Raw genomic sequence first — 20,859 nt, forward strand, 5'->3', positions numbered from 1 at the left:
CACCGTTATGCATCACACTCCCGGCTTCCTGCTGTACCACGCTCCTCCAGCCCATCACTGCAGTGTCAGGGCTGGTTTTGGGATCTTTGCACCACCAGCAGAGTTCCCACAACCCTTGGTGCACTGCAGCTCTTGCCCTGAGACTCCAGGAGACAGACACCAGAGTCCAGAGGATCTGCAGCAGCTCCTGGAGGTATTGGGGCTCAGGGAGGTTTCCCAGCTCATCTCAGGTCTGAGCAAACCCCCCACAAAGTGGAAAATCCTCTCTGGTCAAGTCAATTTTGCTGGTCAAGGCCATTTTGCTGCCTCTATGGAAAGCCAGGTCACTCTCCAAAAGATTGAGGAGGAACCCACCCAGAGCTGCACCATGCTCAGGTCTTACTCAGACTGCTCACACAGAGGTGCTTCAGGCAGGGCAGCTGAGTGCTGAGCACCCCAAGGGATGGCTGTGAAACCCCAGGAATCGATGCCAACATGCAATGAGTAATTTTGTACTCACACACATGGAAAAAACAACTGTTCTGCAACAGATTCCTCCTCTGACCCCCTCCAAGGATGACTGGGGCAAATGAGGATGGGGCAGGAAGAGGAAGAGCCAAGCCTTGCTTACATCTCTGACCCATGTGCTCTGGCATGACCAGCGATACCAACACACCTCCCTTCCCCAGCATCCCAAATCAGGCTGACCTGAGCAGCCCGTTTCACAAAGGATGGATGTGCCACTGCATTTCAAAGGCAGCCTCCAGCAGAAGACCTTCAGTACTTTAATCCTAAGGAAGATGAGGACAAACATTTTAGCAGGGCCTGTTGTCACAGGACAAGGGGGAGTGGTTTCCGTCTGAAAAAGGGTTGATTTAAATTAGATATAAGGAAGAATTTTTTTTCCAAGGAGGGTGGTCTCACATTGGCACAGGTTGCCCAGAGAGGTGGTGGATGCCCCATCCCTGGAAGTGTTCAATGCCAGGTTGGATGGGGCTCTGAAAAACCTGGACTAGGGGACGGTGTCCCTGCCCATGGCAGAGGGGTTGGCCTGGATGATCTTTAAAAGGCCCCTTCCAACCCAAACCATTCTGTGATCCTGTGGTCTCGAGTTTGGTGCTTCACACACAAAACCAGTCCGAGCCAACCTGTGCAAACCCAGCCCTGCCCCCGGCAGCACGAAATGACTTCTGCACACGGTGAGATTCACCAAAACCCTCCTGCACCCCACGCCTAGAGGAGATCCCAGAGACTGAGGGGATCCTCCCCTCCTGGCCCCAGCACCTCCAGCATGCTGGAAGCACGTGGGGGTTGAATCACACATGCTGCAAACCCCCATCCTTGCAGCAGCTCCTGTTTTCCAGCCACTCCTGCAGCGTGCCCGCACGCGCAGCTCACACTTGATACCCAACCCACGGCCCTGCAGCCTCCTGGCTCTCTGCTGCAGCTGCCCAGCTCTGCATGGGGCTGCAAGACCCAGACCCACCTCCCCCCGAGGCCATGGACACAGCTCTGCCTGCCACCACTGCATTTTGGGAGGTGTTTTTGGAAGCCACCAGCAGCTTGGTGTTCTTTCCCCCAGCAAACGCTCCCCTCCTGCTGCGGAAGCACCCAGAAGGCTCTCAGCACTCAGCCCTGGCATTTCCTAAGGCTCCCTGTGCTGTTTGACCCCCCTGCTCCCCTGTGGTCCCAATCCCTCCCACGAGGAGAGGATGAGGAGTTCAGCCTGACAGCCAGATCCACGCAGGGAAACACGCAGCAGGCTCAGAGCCTGTGAGCAGTGCCAGCAGGAATCACAGCAGAGTTTGGGCTGGGAAAGCCCTCTAAGGTCACCCAGTCCAACCATTAACCCAGCACTGCCAAGGCCACCGCTCAACCATGTCTCCAAGTGCCACATCTGCACATCTTTTAAATCCCTCCAGCAACGGTGACTCCAGCACTTCCTGGGCAGCCTGTGCCAGGGCTTGACAACCCTTTTGGAGAAGTTTGTCCTAACATCCAATCTGGACCTCACCTGGTGCAACTTGAGGGCAGTTATTCTCATCCTGTTGCCTGGGAGAAGAGACCAAACCCCATCTGGTCACAACCTCCTGTCAGGGAGTTGTAGGGAAGTGAGAAAGTCCCCCCTGAGCCTCTTTTTCTCCATGGTGAGCCCTCCCAGCTCCCTCAGGAAATAAAGATTTCGAACTCCTTGGCTCTTTGCCTCCTGGGATCGTAGAAACCCGGCTGAGCATCTGAAGCCACCAGCATCACCTGTGCCCCACTCCTGGGGAGCGCCCCAGCAGCCCTGCTATCCCCCCAAGCCCCAGCAGCACTGTTTGATGGCAAAATGCAGCCCTGCCCCACGCCAGCAGAGGCAGAGAAGCAGGACAGTGAGTCTTTGCACTTCCCTCTGGTCCCTACAGAAATCAGGCTTGGTCTGGAGCCAGCCCAGGGAAGGGGCATCTGCTCCAGGAGAAGAAGGAAACCAAAATACTTCTTAGCCCCTGTTATAGACCACAGGGGCAATCTCAAAGCCAAAGTCCCCTCCAAAGGAAATCAAAGTCCTCCAGGCTCCCAGGGACAGGAGCTGGAAAAGCAACAACACTCCACAATTAATTTATTTCAACCCATACTGTGATTTCTACTTCACGAAGGCAAAGCTGACATGAAGAAAGCAAAAAAAGCAAGCACAGGGATTAAATAACCCATGTGGAAATTAGCTTGTTGTAATGCTGCCTGCAAATTCCAGGAGCCACACTTGTACACCTGGTAGAATGGTGGAAAAACAGATCTTAAAATCATGATAACAGTCACAGGGGAATTCTGTAGTAAGCAATTTCTTTGAGAGATTGCTAAAGTGGTTTTCCTGCCATCTCCCTCTCCCCTGCAGAGTTAATCCACAAGGACACAGCCCCCCATCACTTTATCCCAGTGGGAAAGTGGAGTCCCCCCAAACCTGGGGCATGGCCTGGGCAAGGCCCACGCTGGTTAGCAGCAGGAGCCTGCTCTGGCTTGCTGCCCCAAGTGATGAAGATGATGGCAGAGCACCCCTGTGGTTTCCCAGCCCTCCTCCTACATCCCCCAGGGACTGCATCCCTCATCTTCCTATTAAAAAAAAAAAAAAAAAAAAAAAAAAAGACAAAAATCAATTTTTCTGTCTCCAAGCAGCAAAAGGACCTGAGCAGCCACAACCTTTTCAGCTTGAGGCCCTCAGAGAGTCCCTGGGCAGGACGGGAGGTTTCAGCCCAGCAGTGCTGGGAACACCAGCTCTGGCCACCCCCCGAGGTGAATCAGCAGCATTTGATGACACCAAGGCCACAAACTCTCATTCAGTTAAAAGCCAAGGAAGGTCCCTGCTCCTTTCCATAACTTGTCAGTTACAGGTGGTTCTTTGCAGAGGAACAGGGAAGGGAGGCACCTTCTTTGTGCTCCTGGCCATCAGGAACGTGGTGACAGAGCATGGCAGTGACATTGCTGACAGAGCACCTCTGCCCAGCTCTGCTAATCGGGCTGGGAAGACGATTTGGATCCCCACAGGGGTCCCAGAGAGCCCCCAGTTTAGCAGCTAGGGTAGTAAATAGGGGTTCCTGTAGGGTAGGCACAGCTTTCAGAGCTCCCAGCTCCTGGGTTTTCAGACCCAAGTGATGAATCAGCAAATCCCAGACACTGAAGGCATCAGCTCCAGCCTTCCCAGCAAGGACACCCTGAGCAGCAGGAGACCAGGCTCACTCAAACAGACCCCTGAGGTCCACCAGACTATAAACTGCCCATCTGTTCCCCATGCCCTCACACCCCACCAGCAGGACTCCAGCACGGGCAGTGCTGCTGCTGATTGCTGCAGGCTCCAAATGCTGGGAAGGAGGGGGGACACGGGGAGCACTGATGGAAGCAGGTTTTGCAGGGAGACAGTCATTAACACACGAGCAAGGCTCAGGGCAGGTGGCTGGCACCAGCCCCAGGCATGCAGAGGCTACATGTGATACACTGGCAAACCACCTTCCCTGATACACTCAATTATACCTGGGCAACAGGTGCTGTGGGTTAAGTCTCTAATCCCACTGACACACCAGAAACAGACACAAAATTGAAGTTTTTTTGGTCTCAACTCTCAGGTGGTTCAATCCTGCTTAATTCCCCCACTGACACAGCAGGATCCTGACACTGCCTTCTCCGTCAGGAAGAGGAAAACCAAATCCTCATGGAAAGGTCAAGCCTTTGCAATGAACTCTCCCCTTTCTACTCCAGCCTAGGTTTCACAATCCATCTGTCCACACACACCATCCTGCACCCCCAGAGGGACCCTGTGGCAGACTCAGCAAGAAAGGGGGCCCCAGTGCTGACAGCCTGGGTTTAAAAACAGCCTTCCCCCCGATGCCAGAAGCAGTTTCCCCACCACATGCCATCCAATTTGCCTCCTGCAGAGCAATGCCACTCTGCAAATCCCCGGGCGTTATGGGAACCAGGGTATAAAAACATTCCCGGTGCGGTGACGCCAAAAGTGATGCTGAAATTAGGCTGGGAACAGAACAGGCACGGTTGCTTCTAGCCCACAAACTCAAACATGCTTATATGGCCAGTCGCCCACGGAGATATGGCACTTTGGGATCGCCTGGAGCTTTTTATCCAGCTTTGCCCTCAAGTTGCTCTCTGGGCACTCCAAGCCCTTGGGCATCAGCAGCTTCCAGCAGCTGCAAACCACAAGAACTCAGCCCAGCCACTCCCTGCTCCACCAGCACAAAGACCCCAGCTCCCTGCTGGATGCCGAAATGCTGTCCCTGCGCCAGAGAAGGGGTCTGAGCCCAGCTCTGAGACTTGCCCGGGCCACCAGACATCCGCTGCTCGCTCTGCGATGCCCAGAAAATGTGTCCACTCCCACAGAGCTGCCCTGGGGAGCACAGGAGGAGCAGGCGAGGAAGGATGCCTCCCCAGGCACAGCCTTCAAGCGGGAGGATCACTGCAGGACATGCCCACGAGGAGGTTTTGCTCTCTGAAGTGAGTCAGAGATAGTGACTAGGCCCTTAGAGCTCCCTTTGCCTGGAGGCATGGAATGCACACGAATTCTGGAAAGATTAACCCCATTTCCATCATGAAGGAAACTCTGGATCTTCTGAGCTTGCAGCACACAGAAAGAGCCTCCAGCTCCCCACCCAGAGCAGCACTACTCACGTTGTACAGGACTGTGGTCCACCCTTCCATGGTGATGCACTGGAAGACGGTCAGCACAGCAAAGAGGATGTTGTCGAACTGTGTGATCCCGTCGTTGGGACCGATCCACTCCCGGCACTCGTAGCCTGGGGGGCAACCCTGCACCCCGCAGGGATGGGGAGGGTCCAGCTCCTCCAGTTCACCTGCAGCACACAGCAGAGAGCCAAAGGAGGCAGAGGTAAGGGACAGCTCATCCCAGCTCTTTTCCACTCGTGGGAGGTGGGGAGGGTGCCCAGCCCTTGCCCCCACCTGAATTGTTTGTGTAGCAGGCTCGGTGCAGCTTCCCGCTGTAGAACTCCAGGCCGATGATGGCAAACATGAGGATAGCAAAAAAGAGCAGCAGGCCAATCTGCAGGAGAGGCACCATGGCCTTCATGATGGATTTCAGGACAATTTGCAAGCCTGGGAGAGGAGAGGAGAGAAAAGGCACAGCTCAGAGCGGCACTGCTAACCCCCATCCAGGGACACATCCATCCCAACTCCGGCAGGAGGGAGTCGGGGAGCAGAGAGGATGGACAGCCAACAGAGAGATGCAAAAGACCAGCACAGCCTGGAGGATCCCTCTGGGCAGGAGGATCCTGAAGGAAAGCACCACTGCAGGGGAGGGAAAGCCAAGCTATAGAGGAACCTCCAGCAGAGGTTGTTTCTGGCCCCCACTCCAATGTCCTGCCTGAACTTGCCCCACCTGGACTTGGTGGGACACGGCTTGTGCATCTCTGTCCTCCTTGTTGCCCCAGGGCACGGATCCAGCCCTGCCAGTGCCCAGGGCAGGAGGGACAGGAGGACTGGTGCCAGCTGCAGCCTAGTTTCTTTATTTATCCCTGTGCCAACAGATGAAATCTTGCAACAAAAAGGAAAAAAAAAAAAAATCAAGAAATCTCCCCTGAACAAGCCCCAGTCCTGAAAGGATCCACCCACCACCTTCTGGCCAGGGAAGAGGAGCTGCCAGCAGGCTCTGCCAAGCACAGAGCGGGCTGGGCAGGGGACAGTGCCACCCGGGGACACCAAGTGCTGCCACCTTTGAGTTCTTGCTAGATGGAAAGGCAGGATTGATGCCTCAGGGTTTAGCTTTTCTATTTTTCACATTCTGTGCTGCTTTAGTGTGTGGGTCTGGGCTTCTTATTAGGGGATGGTGAGCTCTCTGCACAGAGCAAGGAGACAAAACAATTCCTTCTCCAGATGGGGACCAAGGACAAATGATCCAAATCTCAGGCCCAAGAACACAAACAACGTGGGCTGGAGAGAGAATAACAAGAAGGGTGGGACTGCATGGGCTAAAGCTGGAACTGGACAATGAACTCCAATATGCAAATGGAGCAGAACTTATAAAAGTGTCAGACCCCATGATTGGCTGTCCATTTTGTGACCATTTTGGTTCATCTTTGGTGCATCCTGGGCTGGGCTCTTGTGCTGCCCAAGGTGGATCTATTGAAGCCCTTTAATAAATCCCTACGTTAGCTCTGTCCAGCCTCTGTTCTAGCTCAGCCTTCACAAGGCATCAGGGTAAGGTGGCACAAGGACCCCTCTTCCCCCAGGGACACCAGGGACAGATGCAGACACCGTGGGAGGAAGATCAGGAGCATCCAACTTACTGGGAATGCCCGAGACGAGCTTCAGAGGCCTGAGCACGCGCACGGCCCGCAGCGTCCGCAGGTCCACGTGGGTGTTGAAGTGTGTCCCGGCCGTGGCGAGGATGCTGTGGGCACACAGGGACAGAGCAGAGTTAGCCCAGGGAAAGCCCTTGGCCACATCAGTGCCATGTTGTCACACCAGGCAGAGGGAAAGCCACGAGCCTGAGATTAAGAGTCGCACGCTCTCCCGAGTGAGCTGGTCGGGTTACAGCCCACCAAAGGCACTTTCTGAGTTTGTCATCTCTTGGGAGCAGCAAGAGGTTTTATTGTTTAATATTGTTCATTTTTTTTGCGCTTGTGCCTGTTAAATAAACAGTTTTTTCCTACTTTTCTCCAAGGAAATCTTTTCCTGATCCAGCTGGGGAAGTCATGAGGCTTCTCAAGCCATGTCCCTGGGCAGGTACAGAGATTAACTCCTCCCAAAGGTCAGCAAGCCTCCTTTGATGCTCACACCAAAATTCATGGGCAGCTATGACCAGACAAAGCCACTCAGGGGCCCCCCAGCCCCAGCAGCCCCCCATCAGCGCCCCCCACACCCCAGGATGGCTGAGGATAGCCCCACATCACCCATGGATCCCATCTGAGGTCTCAAGGATGGTGCAGGATCTCTCCCAGGAAGGTGGCACAGTGGCCAGGAGCAGCACTCAGGGAGGTGAGTCCCTCCCCTCCATGCTCCTGTGGCAGCACCTTCAGCCATCAGCTGCCCTGGCTTTTTCCACACATGGAGCTTCCGCAGAGTCCCAGCTCTGGGACTGCTGAGAAGGAGCCGAGAACCTCGCACACATTCCAAAATCTACAGTAATGAAAGTTTGATGACCTTGGAAGGCAACCAGCAGGCACAGGAAGGACTCCAGAGGTTTTCTTTTAAAACACAAAGATTTTTTTTTTTCAAGCCTGTCTCTGGAAAACAAATTGGGGCAGGAGGGAGCTGGTGCACACTGAGTCCAGCAGTGGGAACATTCAGGGGCCCCTGCACCTGCTCTGGGAACAGGGATGCTGCATCTCAGGGATGCTGGCAGAATCTTCTCCCATCCAGGTTTGGTCCCCAGGTGCTGGGTGAGGAGCAGAGAAGTTGCAGTAGAGCAGCAGGGGGTGGGAGAGGAGGGGATGGGGAGGAGAACGGGACAGAGGGAGGCAGCAACCTCAGGGTTGTTTGCAGCAATCCAAAAACTGAGGGAAATTGGGTCATTGTTCCACTAATTCATCTAATTACAGGCCAGAGCAGCTCTCTGGCGTGCTGAGCAATTAGCACGCTTTCTCTCACCCTCTCACTGAGGTACAGCAGGTACCAACCTGTCCCTCCAGAAAGGCGGCTGGGTTTCCTAGGATACCCTGGCAGCTCTCACATCTGCAAACCGGGTTGTTTCAGCTCCTTTTCCCAGTCTCCTCTTCCTCCCTGGCCCCAGCAGCAGCTGGGATGCATGGCCCACAACCCCCTGTGTATCACACTGCTTAGCCCTGATATTTACAGGGATCTTTTACCCTTGCTGGCACTTTCCCTTTCCACACCCAGTCTCTGTGCCCCAGCCCGTGCCCAGCCCCTGCTGCCCACAGGACTGACAGGAGAGCACAAAAGGGACTTAATTAAGTCAGGAGCAGCCAGAGAATGGGGAGAGCTGTGCTGTTAAATTGGTTGTAAGATCAAAATCAATAAATATGATAAAGCACGGCCCCTTGGCAGCGCGAGGGAGGCAGAAGAGCCCCGCTACTTCCCACCCTGCCAGCGAGAGCAGGGTACCCCAGCGCTCCCCAAAACGCCAGCACGGGGGGCACACTGTGCCAACACCACGCTGGAAACCCTCCTTCAGCTTTTGCTCCTCATGTCCCAGCCTCTGGAGTGCCAGCAGCCTCCCAAAGGGGCAGGAACAGCCCCAGCGCTGGCTCCAGCCAGGACGGAGCAGCTCCGGGGATGCTCCTGGGCAGGATGCCGGCTCCAGCCCAGCCCAGCCGGAAAGGTCCCGCAGCAGAGCAGCACTGGGACGGGCGGCTCTCTCCTCTCACCGCGGATCCCAGCGAGCCGTGGTCCCACACGGACGGAGGTGGAGCCCTGGCAGGCTCACCACTCCTCCCGTCCCCGGGGCAGGAGCAACACCCGGCTGCAAAGTCCTCGGCTAACCCAGATTTGTTTGAAGGGCTCCGGAGCCGCCGCGCTGAGCCTCCAGGCAAGGCTCGGGCGATTTCAGGGCACTCCTTCCCTGCGCTCTAAATTAGCTGCTAAGAATGGGACTCCTCTGTGGCAAGGTGACATGCTCCTTGTCCTCTCCGGGGGACAGGGGACATCACGAGCTCTTCGGGAAGGAGGTTTGGACAGATCACCAGAGCGAGGCGGTGGCACTCAGAGCTGTCACCCGAGCGGTGACAAAAAGCTGACCCGCTGCTATGACACAGGTGCCTGCACATCCTCCTGCAGGCGGTGAGAGCAGAGGCACCGGGAGCGCACAGCAGCTGCTCCCGGCCAACCCAGAGCCTCTGGGCACGGGCTGAGCAGCCCCACATCACCCTTAGAGCTAATAAAGCGGCTGGGAAAAGCGAACCAAGCTTCCAGGCACGCCAGCCTGGCTGCCGGCTGCTTTTCCCAAGCCCTTCTGTGGCTGGAAGTTACACACGTCCCCTCTCCTGGATAACTGGGCACAGACAGCACGGTCACATCACTGCTAATCATAAATCCAATGCTCCAAACACACCTTGCTGCTTTGGAATTCAGCATATCTCACCTGGCAATTGCTTATTAACCCTCTAATCATGCCTTTTATTAATAATTTTATTTTTAAACCCTATCAGCCAGAACTTTCAGTTTCTGAATTAAGGTTTCTCACAGCTCCTGAGATGGGACCCGGGCTGTGACAGACCTTTGTGCTGCCACAGGGCAGCAGCTCCGGTATCTGTAGAACAATTTAAACCCTTTTCGATCATTTACAATATCCACGTCTGATGTGCTAATAATTATTCTTTATTTTTAGGCAAGGACCCAAACTAAAATTACATCTCACCATCCAAGTTATTTGAAAAAAGCTGCCAGATTTAGGCTATAAAAATCCCAATGATCTCATGCTTTTCATCATATGTACTGGAGGAAAAAAAGAAGGGAAAAAAAAAAAGTGAAGGCGTTTTTATAGGTCACCCAGGCAAAGGGGTTAGTTTTACTTCAGAGGAAAGGGGGAAGAGAGACTTCAGGTGGAGAAAAGAGCAGAGAAGAGCTTTTGGAAGGATGCAAATGAGAGAGGAGGCAGGATGGGAAATATATGCTAATCCCCCAAAGTATAATTGAATAGTGAGCAATCACCAGCAGACAAAAACACTCTTTCAGGAGAGGAAAAAAATAATAATCCATTGCTTTGTGTTTGCAACCAGGATGATTATTTGATTTTATTTATTTGGAGGCTCCGGGGAGGAGGGCGAGCTCCCGCTGGGGCCACCACACCTGCGGACTTAGGGGCTCGGCAGAGCCAGGCTCTGCCCCCGGCGCGGCTCCAGCTCGCAGCAGCTGAGCGGAGCACACGCCCTCGCCTCCAGCTGAAGACCTTTAGATCTCTTCCCCCAGGGGTCAAAAGAAGGAAAAAAAGCCCAAGAGTAATCTCATTTTAAAGGATTCCTGCTCTTTGGGACCGTGCAGAATAAAGCACGAGTGATGTTCGACGACGCTGCCCACGCAAAGTCAACACTGAATTCGGGCACTATCCCACTCTACAGCAGCCATCGTGGCCCCTGTGCCTGTGCACTGCTGGGCTCCCATCACCAGCATCATCCCATCCCATCCCATCCCATCCCATCCCATCCCATCCCATCCCATCCCATCCCATCCCATCCCATCCCATCCCATCCCATCCCATCCCATCCCATCCCATCCGCAGCTCTCAGCCCTAAGGAACAGCACACACAGCTCAGGCCACGCTGCAAAGAGCTTCACATCAGAGACTCCAAGCAAAGGCTGAACCCCAAATTATCAGATTGACCCTCGATTCACCCCCCCTGACCCCAAACTGAGCCCCTCTCAAGCATTCCCCTGGGGAGCACTGCTGAAGCTCACACAGACAAACTGTCCCAGCAAAGGGTGTGCTGGGAGGAGGGAGGCACAGGCTGAGACAGACTAATCTCAGCCCAAAATCTGGGGCAGGCAAGGTGCTGGCTGGCATGCAAATTAATATTTATAATTAAGTGGAAATGTCCCTGAAGGCTTGCACTGCCACCTGACTCTACGAGGGAGACGACTTCATAATTAATACGCTGGTCAAACGTACAGAAAGTGAGTTACCTGATGAACTCACCCCATTCCTGCCCTCTTTGGGGGTGAATCAACGGGGTGAATCCATCCCTGCCCTCGCTGCGGGCAGCATCCCTCGTAGCAGGACATCCTCATGGTTCTTGGGTGCCAGCCTGGCTCGAGGCAGGGCCAGAGGGGTCAGGTCACCCAGTCTGAGGATGCCACAGCAGAGCACAGCCTTGGGGACACCAAGGGACAGGGACACCAGGGCTGAATCCCGCCCTTGGCACAGTTCAGAGCAACGTCAAAGCCTCCACCACCTCCACTTGCTCTTTCTAGGTTTCGGGGCTGTGACCCAGGTGGATTGAGCTGCTGCACAGCTCCTATTCCTGCCCCTCCCAGCAGCTTGGAGAGGTCTGGATGGGCACAAGTGGCTCCCTGAGCGGTGTGATGAGGCTGAAGGACAAAATCTGCCTTTACCAGCTTTTGATCTGGGGGCTGAGATGATCCCCCAAGGCCACCCCTTCCCAGAGAAGCCCCCAGGATTTGGGGCATGACTGTCCTGGATCCTGTGAGCTGGCCAAACCCCACGTCTCCCTCCTTCCTCCATCCCCACAGTGCCTCTCAGCAGATACAGGGTTTGGCAGGATGAGAGGATGCTGATAAAACTGCGTTTGCACCCACAGGACCTGGTGCAAACCTGAAGCCACTGACAGCCGACAGAGAGCCGGCCCCACAGGAGGAACGGAGAACAGGCGAGGGCTGACCCCAGCAGGGCCTGCCTGAGCTCGTGCCAAAGGAGGGGAAGGGCTCACCTGTGTGAGCCCATCTTCTCACCGAGGATGAGGAGGGAACAGCCCACTGCCCCTTTTCTCAGGCCATGCCCCCCTCCCCACCTCCCAGAGCAAGGCACGTGGCAGTGCAAAGAAGGCTCTAACCCCACAGGACAGTGAGAGCATCCCCCTGGCCAGGAGCTCTGCCAGGGAGTCGGGGTGCAGCAGGAGCCCCTGGGGAGTGCAGGGGTGCCTGGCAGGGGAAGCAGTGCCCCCAGGGACCAGCAGCCACGTGGGAGGGACTGACTCACTCTGCGGCTTCAGGAAACCAACGGGGCGGGAAGGATGGAGCCGGGATCGCGTGAGCAGCACGCGGGCTGGATCCTGCGCTGGGAGAAGGATCTCCCCCAGAGCCAGAGCTACAGCTCTGCCTGCCCAGTGATGCCTCAGGGTTTAGCTTTTCTGTTTTTCTGATTCTGTGCTGCTTTAGTGTGTGGGTCTGAGCTTCATATGAGGGGATGGTGAGCTCTCTGCACAGAGCAGGGAGACAAAACAATTCCTTCTCCAGCTGGGCACCAAGGACAAATGATCCAAATAACATAAACAACAGTGGACTGAAGAGAGAAAAATAAGAAGGGTGGGACTTCATGGGCTAAAGCTGTAATTAAACCACTAACTCCAATATGCAAATGGACCAATACTTATAAAAGTGTCAGACCCCGTGACCGGTTGTCCATTTTTTGGCCATTTTGAGTTGTGCTGCCCAAGGTGGATCTGTGGAAGTCTCCTAATAAATTTATCCTTTAACTCCATCTAGTCTCTGCTCTAGGTCAGCCTTCACAAGGCATCACAGACATCTCCACCCGCCATCTCCAGCAAGGGGAAGCCTTTTCCCTCCTCACTAGCCTGTCCCCTGACCCAACCAGGGAAGCAGTGCTGCCCTTTGTGCGAGGTGCTGGTCCCAGGGCCATGGCATATGGCACATGAATCATTCACCAAGCTGGAAAATTAATTATTCATCCAAACAAAAGACCAAACATTTTACTAATTGTCCTGAAAGGAAAGAGCTGGGAAAGGGGGCAGGCATCAGGTTGGATACTGCCAACATTCATGAAAGGAAAAGAAGGAAAGAGGGCGAAAAAAGTCTTCTCTGGTGTGATCAAAGTATTGTTGGGCTTTTGGACCTGGGGTTGTCTCCTTGCTGGTTTATCCCTATAGCACAGCACTCCCTGCAGCGGCTCAGGCTCCAGCAGGACAACCACATCAGGATGCTGCACTTGTGCTCCGATTCCACACTTGTTCTCCAAAACTCTTATCCACTCCCCCAAGCTTCCTTCCCTGGGTGTGCCCTGTGCTCCCTGGGTTAGGTAAATGCAGGTGTGGGCACGGTGGGAAGAGCCTGTTCCCAGCCCAGGTGTGCTCTCACACCTGCGTGGTGTGCCAGACACCTGTGGGGCCAGCACCCCAAACCACTAGGGTATGCAGCACATCAATATTCCCTGATGCAGCTGCTGCCAGCGCCTGTTCAAGGATTTCCTTTCCATCCCTGGAACTCTAAAACTGAAAAGAGCATCCAAACATGCAGAACTGGGGTTGTGCAAGGTGCACTAAATACCTGAGGGCAAAACATCCCTGCCTCCCCCACGGGGGAGCTCAGGGGGAACTGTGAAGAGGGAACTTTCCAGGACAGTCATCTCAAAATCCAGGCAGCATCAAAACCAGCAAAAAAGCCAAGCTGCCCTCCTCATCCCTGGGCTCACCTTGCAACCCTGCAGCAGAGCAGGGAACACCTTCCTTAGAATGATTCCATCCTGCTTCCCACCAGCCACAGCAGGAAATCAGGGCACAAGCATGCACAGGATTTCCCTGGGAGGTCAGAGCGAGAGACCAGGCTCGCAGCTGCTGCTTGGCTTTGCAGGAAGAGGACAATGGATTTTGGGACAGGACTAGGAGAGCCAGGCTTTCCTGCTCTGGCTTTGCTAAGGGCATGGCAGGCAGCGCCAGCAATCCTTCACTCCCACTTTCCCTTGGCCACGCTCCACCCCACAAAACCCTTTAATGAAAACCACCGTGCCCAAGGGCTTCACAAAAGGCACCCAGGTGTAGAGGGTTATTAAACCCTCCCAAAAACCCTGACGGCAGCGCTTCCTTTTACTGACCCTGGTGTTTTTATCCAGCTTTTACAGTGGCTGCTTCGCCAGCTCCTGAGCAGAACAACTTCACAAGGGCCTTTTGATTCCCGTTTGGATTTTTTTTTCCCATTGTGAGCAGTGCTCCCCCACCCCTTCACCTCTCACGTGTTATTGTATTACTGCTATTAAAAAAAAAAAAAAAAAAAAAAAAAAAGCCAAAGGGGCTTTGATAATGCTCAGGCACCGGAGTGTGTGAAGCACACACCCACCTGGATATTTGCAGAGGGAGTTTAACCCTTCCTGTTCCATCAAACAGCGTGTAGGACAAAGCAGGCAGCTGCAGGTGCTCTATTCCTAAAGGCATTCAGGGAGCTCATGCTCCAGTTGCTCGTGGCTGAAGCTCACTTTCTCAGAACCACCGAGTAAGAGGTCACCAACCTTCCCCCGCCCTTCCTGACCATTTCTGAGCCATTTTCCCTTCTGGTCCAGGTCACACTGCATCAAGCAGGTCCCAAATCCAGCCTCAGCACCCAGCTGGCTCTGGTTCTCACAGAGACAAGGTGAGCATCCCCAAACCCCAGGGGAAACATAGATGTTCCCCTCACTGGTTCTGCCTCAGAACGAGTAAAAGTATTTTACTCGGCATGAAAGTATGTGCAATATGAAAGTATTGCACCCTTTCATATAAAATTATTTTTAGCTGGGGGGGGGGACGGACAGGCTGTTTTTTCATGCAGCAATGATGATTTGGAAACCACAGGTTACAAAAAGAGCAGGTTTACAAATGTGACTATTAGTTCCCCAGCAGAAGCTTTAGCATCAGGGAGTTTTAGGTGGGTGTTGATTTCCACTGAGATTAAAAAAAAAAAAATTTATTTATTGACAGAAGAAGTTGAACTCTAGTCAGTGCCATCCACTCCTGCACAAGGTCCCAGGAGGCCACTCATGGGAGAAATCCCTCATTAGGCTTATGTACAGCAGGGAGAGGGTGAAGGAAGTCCCACTGCTCACAGAAATCCCAGCATGGTGTCTGTGACCAGGATGCCACCTGCACTAAGGGCCTCTCCCGTCAGATACACGGCAAAAGGTAAGTCCAGAAAGGAGCAGTAACACCCTGTGTCACAACCATGGGGACGAGGGTGAGTGTGACACTGGCTCCCTCTGGGTCCTTCAGGGAAGGATCCTGGGATGGGTCCTGCTCACGTGGGTATTTTCTCTGGCTCATCATGGGATGCACCAGCATCCAAACCCACTGAGGCAAGCGCTACCCTGCACTTCCGACCGCAACATCCCCTCCACCACAGCCACAACCTTTCAGTAAGCCACAACAACATCCCCACGGCCACCAAATCTCCTAGGTCTCCGTCCAGACACTTTTGCATTCGCCAAGCAGAAAGTCTGAGCCCGCAAAGGCGATCCCAAAGCTCTGCCGCCCGCCTTACGCAACCGACACAGAACGAGCCGCCAAGTGCAAACCTTCTCCCACAAGCTGTTTGCAAGTCATTTGCCAGCCAAGGATTATTTGCTGCAGGAATTTGCCAATAATTCAGCGGATTAAACAGGCAAGAGTTTCCTGCATGGGAGGCGCAGCCATGGCACCCGGGAACAGCAGCTTTGGCAGCACCGTGGGGCAAAGACAAGAGCTGAACAGCGCGGAGGAGCTCGTGGCCTGGTGCAGCTGATCCCAGTGACCCCAAAACCAGTCCAGGGTGAAAATCCACGGGTTGCCTCCTCCACCCACCATATGATAGAATTTGCCCTAACAGGTCGGTGAAGCCGGCACTGCTGGGGCGAAGCCAGCAGGTGAAGGGGCACTCCTGGGGTTCCACTCTGCTGGAGCAAACACCAGGATCCCAGGGTGGGTGTAATGGTGGGGAAGCAGACACTGGAGAGCTGCAGCCCATGACTGGCAGTCCTGGGGGGGGACACGGGCACCTCCTGTCGGGGTGGGCAGCACAGTGCTCGCAGCCCTTCATGGACAGTTGGTTCCCTGGCACGGGGCCCGGCTCAGCCCGGCACCGAGAGGAGCTGGTGAGGCTTCTGCCAGTGAGTAATTGCTGAGCGCTGACTCAGCACCAGCTCGGTTACAGCAGCAAGCCCAGAGCCGTGGGGAGGGCAGGAAGAGGGCCCTGGTGAGCCCCTCCTCCCAGCCCAGTGCTGCCCCTTGGCCCATGCCTCAAAGGATGCCCAAGTCAGGATGCAGGTGATGGGCATTTCCCACCACCCCCCAGCTGCTTCTTGCACACTCAGCCCAGCGAGGCCAAGAGCCCCTCTTGTTGCTACCAACGTGTGTGCCATGCTGTCCCCAGAGGTGTGAGCACCTGTCCCCAGGGATGTGAGCACCTTTGCCCAGCCTAGGAGCCACAGAACCCTCTCCATGAGTCAACTCTGCAGATGTGGGAGAGCAGCAGCCTCCCATGCGAGGGCTGCACCTCCCACAGGCTGCCTGTTTGCTGCCCGTCACAAGCATCACCCACCACCAGCACACCCTCCGTTCCCAGGTGACGTGGTCCCACTCCCCAGCAAGGCCATCCAGGTCCCCAGTGGACCAAGACAGTCAAAATGTCCCCAGCTGTGCTCTCCTCGAGCCTCCTCTGGTGCACAGTCCCAACCTGCACCTCTCCACCAGGGACAAGCAGCCCCCAGCACCACACCCCAGCAGAAGCGGGCTCTGCATTCCCCCTCCTCCTCCAAACACCCAGCCAGGTGTCACATCCCACATGGTGCCACCAACCTGCAAGCCAAGAGTCAGGACTGTGCAGCAGGAAGCTCTGTAGAGACCCCAGGCATCCTGCCTGGCCACCATGCCTCAGTTTCCCAGCCTGCCCTGCAGCTGCTCTGTGCCCAGCAAAGCTCAGGGAGCACTCAGACCCCCAGGCTCCATCTGTTTGTACACATCAAGCCAGCTCCTCTGAGCGTGACATTTCCATCAGCGGGCAAAAAGAAATACCCACAATCCAGGCACCACCTGCCCTGCACACAGAGAGGGGCCCAGGGGGTTGCCCTGGGTGGGCTTCTGCTCAAGCTGACTTCCAGTGTTGGCTAACACAAGCCCAAATGCCCCTGCCTGTTTCTGTGTCACCAGGACAGCCCAGCACACTGCAAGCAGGACTCAAATCTGGGCCACGTCCCTGGCAGGTGACACCACCAGTGACACAAGCAGCACACATGAAGCTCTGTGTGCTACCACCCCCAGCACCCCTGCTGCATGCTGGGATGATGAGCAGCATCACCTGGGAATGTGACCCTACCCAGGCCTCATTCCCAAACCTCCAGCACCAGGGCAAGCCTGGAAAGTGCTTGGGAAGGCAAGAGGAGAAGAGAATTTCCCCCTCCCCGTGTAGGGTTTGACCAGAATCTCTCCCAGATCACATCCAGTTGCTTATCAGGTCATGCCACCAACTTGTCCTCACCTTGCCGTGTATTCAGGTGGGTGACAGGCCACCAGGTGAGGAAAGCTAGACATGGTGGCCTCAGAGCCAGCCCTTCTGCCCCTACAAGGAGCCTTATCCCACCATCAGCGTCCACAGCAAAGCACCTCCAGCACAGGCAACCATCCTCCCCTCCCTCATCAGGACAACGAAACACCACTGACAGCAGCAAACCAGGCACCTTCCCCATGTCCTGGAGCTCGTGCCCTCGCCAGGATGAGCCCCCAAGCCCAACCAAGCCCACCAGTGGCCCCACAGCACCCGACTCACCCGCTGAGGACCACGATGAAGTCCATGACATTCCAGCCGTTGCGCAGGTACGAGCCCTTGTGGAAAACGAACCCCAGTGCCACGATCTTAATCCCAGCCTCGAAGCAGAAAATCCCAATGAAGTAGGGCTCTGTCTTCTCCTGCCAGAGTGAAATCAGTGACCCAGTGAGAGGGGGAGACTGAGCAAACACAGCACCAGGCATTTCACATTGACACAACTCGTGTCCCATCCCACCTCCCCATGACCCACCATCTCCTCTGGGGGCTTTCCCAGCCCTTTCTCAGCCAGCAGCAACCTCAGAAATAAACAGAGGGTGGCTATGACACACTCAGATTGCCCAGTCCTTCCCTACCCCTTTTTAAGGGGCTTAAACCTTCCTGAACCCTTTCCACAGAGAAGGAATATATTACAGCAGCCCCAGGAAGGCTGGAAGAGCTAGTCCCAGAGGAAACCTCCTGTCCGGCCACCCCAAAATCAGTAGAAATTGCCTGGTAGGATTGGGTGGCTGCCCTTGGCTTAGCCCCCAGCCCAGCAGAGAGGGATAGACACGGGGTACTCACTAATCTCCGTGACATGGGCGTCTTGTCATCCTCGGGGAGGTGCTGCTCCAGGGCCAGCACGATGCAGTTGGCAATGATGGTCGCCAGGATCATGTACTCGAAGGGAGTGGAGGGAAGTTAAGGAGCAGCGAAGAGCTGGGTGACACCTCCAACCCTCCAGCCCACCCTTGGCTTCACCTGCTCGGCCACTGTGGCTGTTTTCCCCACGGGAACATCCACACACAAAGTCCACCTCGGTGTTGTTCAGAAATGAGGGGAGAGAGCTCCCCAAGGCCTTCCTCCCTGCAGACCTGCTGGGCCTCATCACCTCCTCCCCAAGCTCACTGGACATCTTTGCTGGGATGAAAACTCCCATGGGAGAGATGCTCCTTGTGCAAGAGCCCAGAAGGTGGACACAAGGTTTGAAGCGGGACAACCAGGCTGGGCTTTGCCTGCAAGAAGGTTTGGCATGGTCCTTGGCAGGATCAGGCAGGCTCTCCCTGGCATGGCACACTGCTGGCCAGGGCTAGCATGTCCCTGTTTTCCTTCTCTTTTCCATCACCCATGGAAAATGGTGATCAGCAGGAGATGAGGCTCAGAAAGGGGAGGTGTCACAAGGTTATCAGCAGCCCTTGTCCTAAAACACCCCCATGGGAGGAAGCACCTGCACAGCCTGAGGAGGATGGAGCTTCCCTTGCAAATCCTGGGGATCTAACATGGATCACTCCACCATGTGCCCTTGCCAAGCACCCTATGGGCAACAGGATGAGCCCAGGTGGCACTGGGAGCTGCAGAGCACTTGGGTGAGCATTCGCAGCTCTGGGTACTGGTGGCACCTGGGGCTGAGCTTCAGTTCAGCCAGGGTGGAAACTCCCTGTGGAGATATCCCAGCTCAGCCACACCCCAGCAAGACCCCAAGGGGCAGCAGCACCTTGTCAACAGGATCTGGTTGGACCTTTATGAGCAATCCTAAATCCTACACACACGTCTAGGTCTTACACAACCCTTCTCCAGGAGCCACCCCGAGCCAGGAGAAGTGGCAGCAGAGGAAGGAAAGGGCAGGTTGATGCCCAGGAAAGCACCCCAAACTCAGCCTCCTCCTGCCTTTTGATTCATGGGATTGAGGCAGGGACACGGAGCTCTCTCCTGCCTGGCCCAGGGCCGAGCTCTGAAAACAAAGCACTTCCAAATGACAGGATAGCCATATCTTTCCAACATCTCATCCATCTTTCCCAATTCTTCACAATAAAAGCCCCGTTGTCCTCAGTAACTGAATGTGGAGCGATAGAGCAGCGGACAGCACACCCCTGATTCTGCTCCCTCCTTGCCAAAACAGCTCTATTACTGTCACCACTGGCACCAGCAGCCACCCAGGGAGAGGACTGCCACCTTCCCTTGTGGAAAGGGGATGTGATCCTACCTGGGATGGATTTGCCCATGAAGGAATCATCCACACTCCCACCATCCCAAGCTGGCTAAGCCTTTCCCCACCACACCAGGCTTCTCCACACACAACACCCTCAGGCTGACATGTTTCAGGCAAGGAGGTGCCCATTAGCTCTGGGAAAAGGGGTGATTCTCTTTTCCAACCTCATCTTTTGGCCACTAACTACAGAGAAATGCCTTCAACCAGTGGCCCCAACCCCCAGGCAAGAGAAGACACCTCAGTGCCAACCATGAGCATGGGAAAAGGGAAAGCATGAAGTGACCCCAGCCCAGGGACGCTGGGCACGCTGGCAAGGTAGGAGCACGGATGGGCACAGAAACAGGTCCCCAGAGAGATGGCCAGGAGAGGCAGCCAGGGAGAGCCCGTGGGAGCTGGATTGTATTTAACTCGGTAGGAAGAAGAGCCAGGGAAGATACATCCAAGGCATTTAAAGAGCCACTCAGTGAAATTAATGGTTGCTACGTTAGAGGCAAACCCAAAGAGAGAGGCTGCAGAGCTCCCTGCTGCTGGCTCAGACCTCGCTGCCAGGCAGGCACAGAGCAGGAGCAGCTCCCTGTGCTTGGGGAGGGGGTCCAGACTCCAAAAGTTTTCCTCTGAGGGCTCAACACAAGTGAATATTTCCCTGCATGGCTCCGGCAAAGTCCTCTCCCGGCATCCCACCCGAGGCCAAGCGCTCCAGCCGACCGCAGCGCTTGGCCCTGCGCCACCAGCCTATTTGGGATCTTTTTGTATCATTTTCCTGAAAGTCTGCGAGCAATTAGCACCGGCTTAAGAGACAAACAGCGTGATAGTGGGGCGGGGCAGCAGCTCCCCAGGCACCAGGCACATTTGCCTAGATGAGAAGTGTGGGAACGGCGCGGAGCATCCGTCCGTCTGTCCGCCCTGGCGCGGCTCAGCCCGCCCAGCATCCCGCACTGCTCCCTGCCACAGCCACTGTTCCCGTGGGAGAGACACCCAGGTGGGGAAAACCCCACTGCAGCAGCATCGGAGCCCTGCTCAGAAGGGCCTGGGGGGCTCAGGACCACCTGGCCCCAACATCTGGTTCAAAGCACGAGGACAATGCACATCTGTCACACCCCTGCACAGGACCACGTTCCTGCTGCACCTCCAGCAAGTGGGTGAACAGATATCATCAAGTCAAGGAACGGTTTGAGTTGGAAGGGACCTTAAAGACCATCTCGTTCCAACCTGTCATGGACAGGCATGCCTCCCACTAGGCCAGGGTGCTCAGAGCCCCATCCAGCCTGGCCGAGCCTAAAAGGGCAATT

General features: G+C 55.2%; 1 protein-coding gene across 1 annotated transcript in view; it reads right to left on the minus strand.

Moving 5' to 3' along the window:
- The window catches only part of CACNA1E (calcium voltage-gated channel subunit alpha1 E), a 96,266-nt gene that overhangs the window by 67,424 nt on the left and 7,983 nt on the right, over window positions 1-20,859 (minus strand). The window contains exons 3-7 of the mRNA XM_053984694.1: window positions 18,166-18,271; window positions 17,605-17,744; window positions 6,759-6,862; window positions 5,416-5,568; window positions 5,128-5,309 (exon numbers count right to left, since the gene is read on the minus strand). Of these exons, the coding sequence (XP_053840669.1) occupies window positions 5,128-5,309; window positions 5,416-5,568; window positions 6,759-6,862; window positions 17,605-17,744; window positions 18,166-18,271 (685 nt within the window). The remainder of the gene's footprint in view (window positions 1-5,127; window positions 5,310-5,415; window positions 5,569-6,758; window positions 6,863-17,604; window positions 17,745-18,165; window positions 18,272-20,859) is intronic.

The sequence above is a fragment of the Vidua macroura genome, chromosome 9 (genome assembly GCF_024509145.1).
Source record: "Vidua macroura isolate BioBank_ID:100142 chromosome 9, ASM2450914v1, whole genome shotgun sequence".
Lineage (NCBI taxonomy): Eukaryota > Metazoa > Chordata > Aves > Passeriformes > Viduidae > Vidua > Vidua macroura.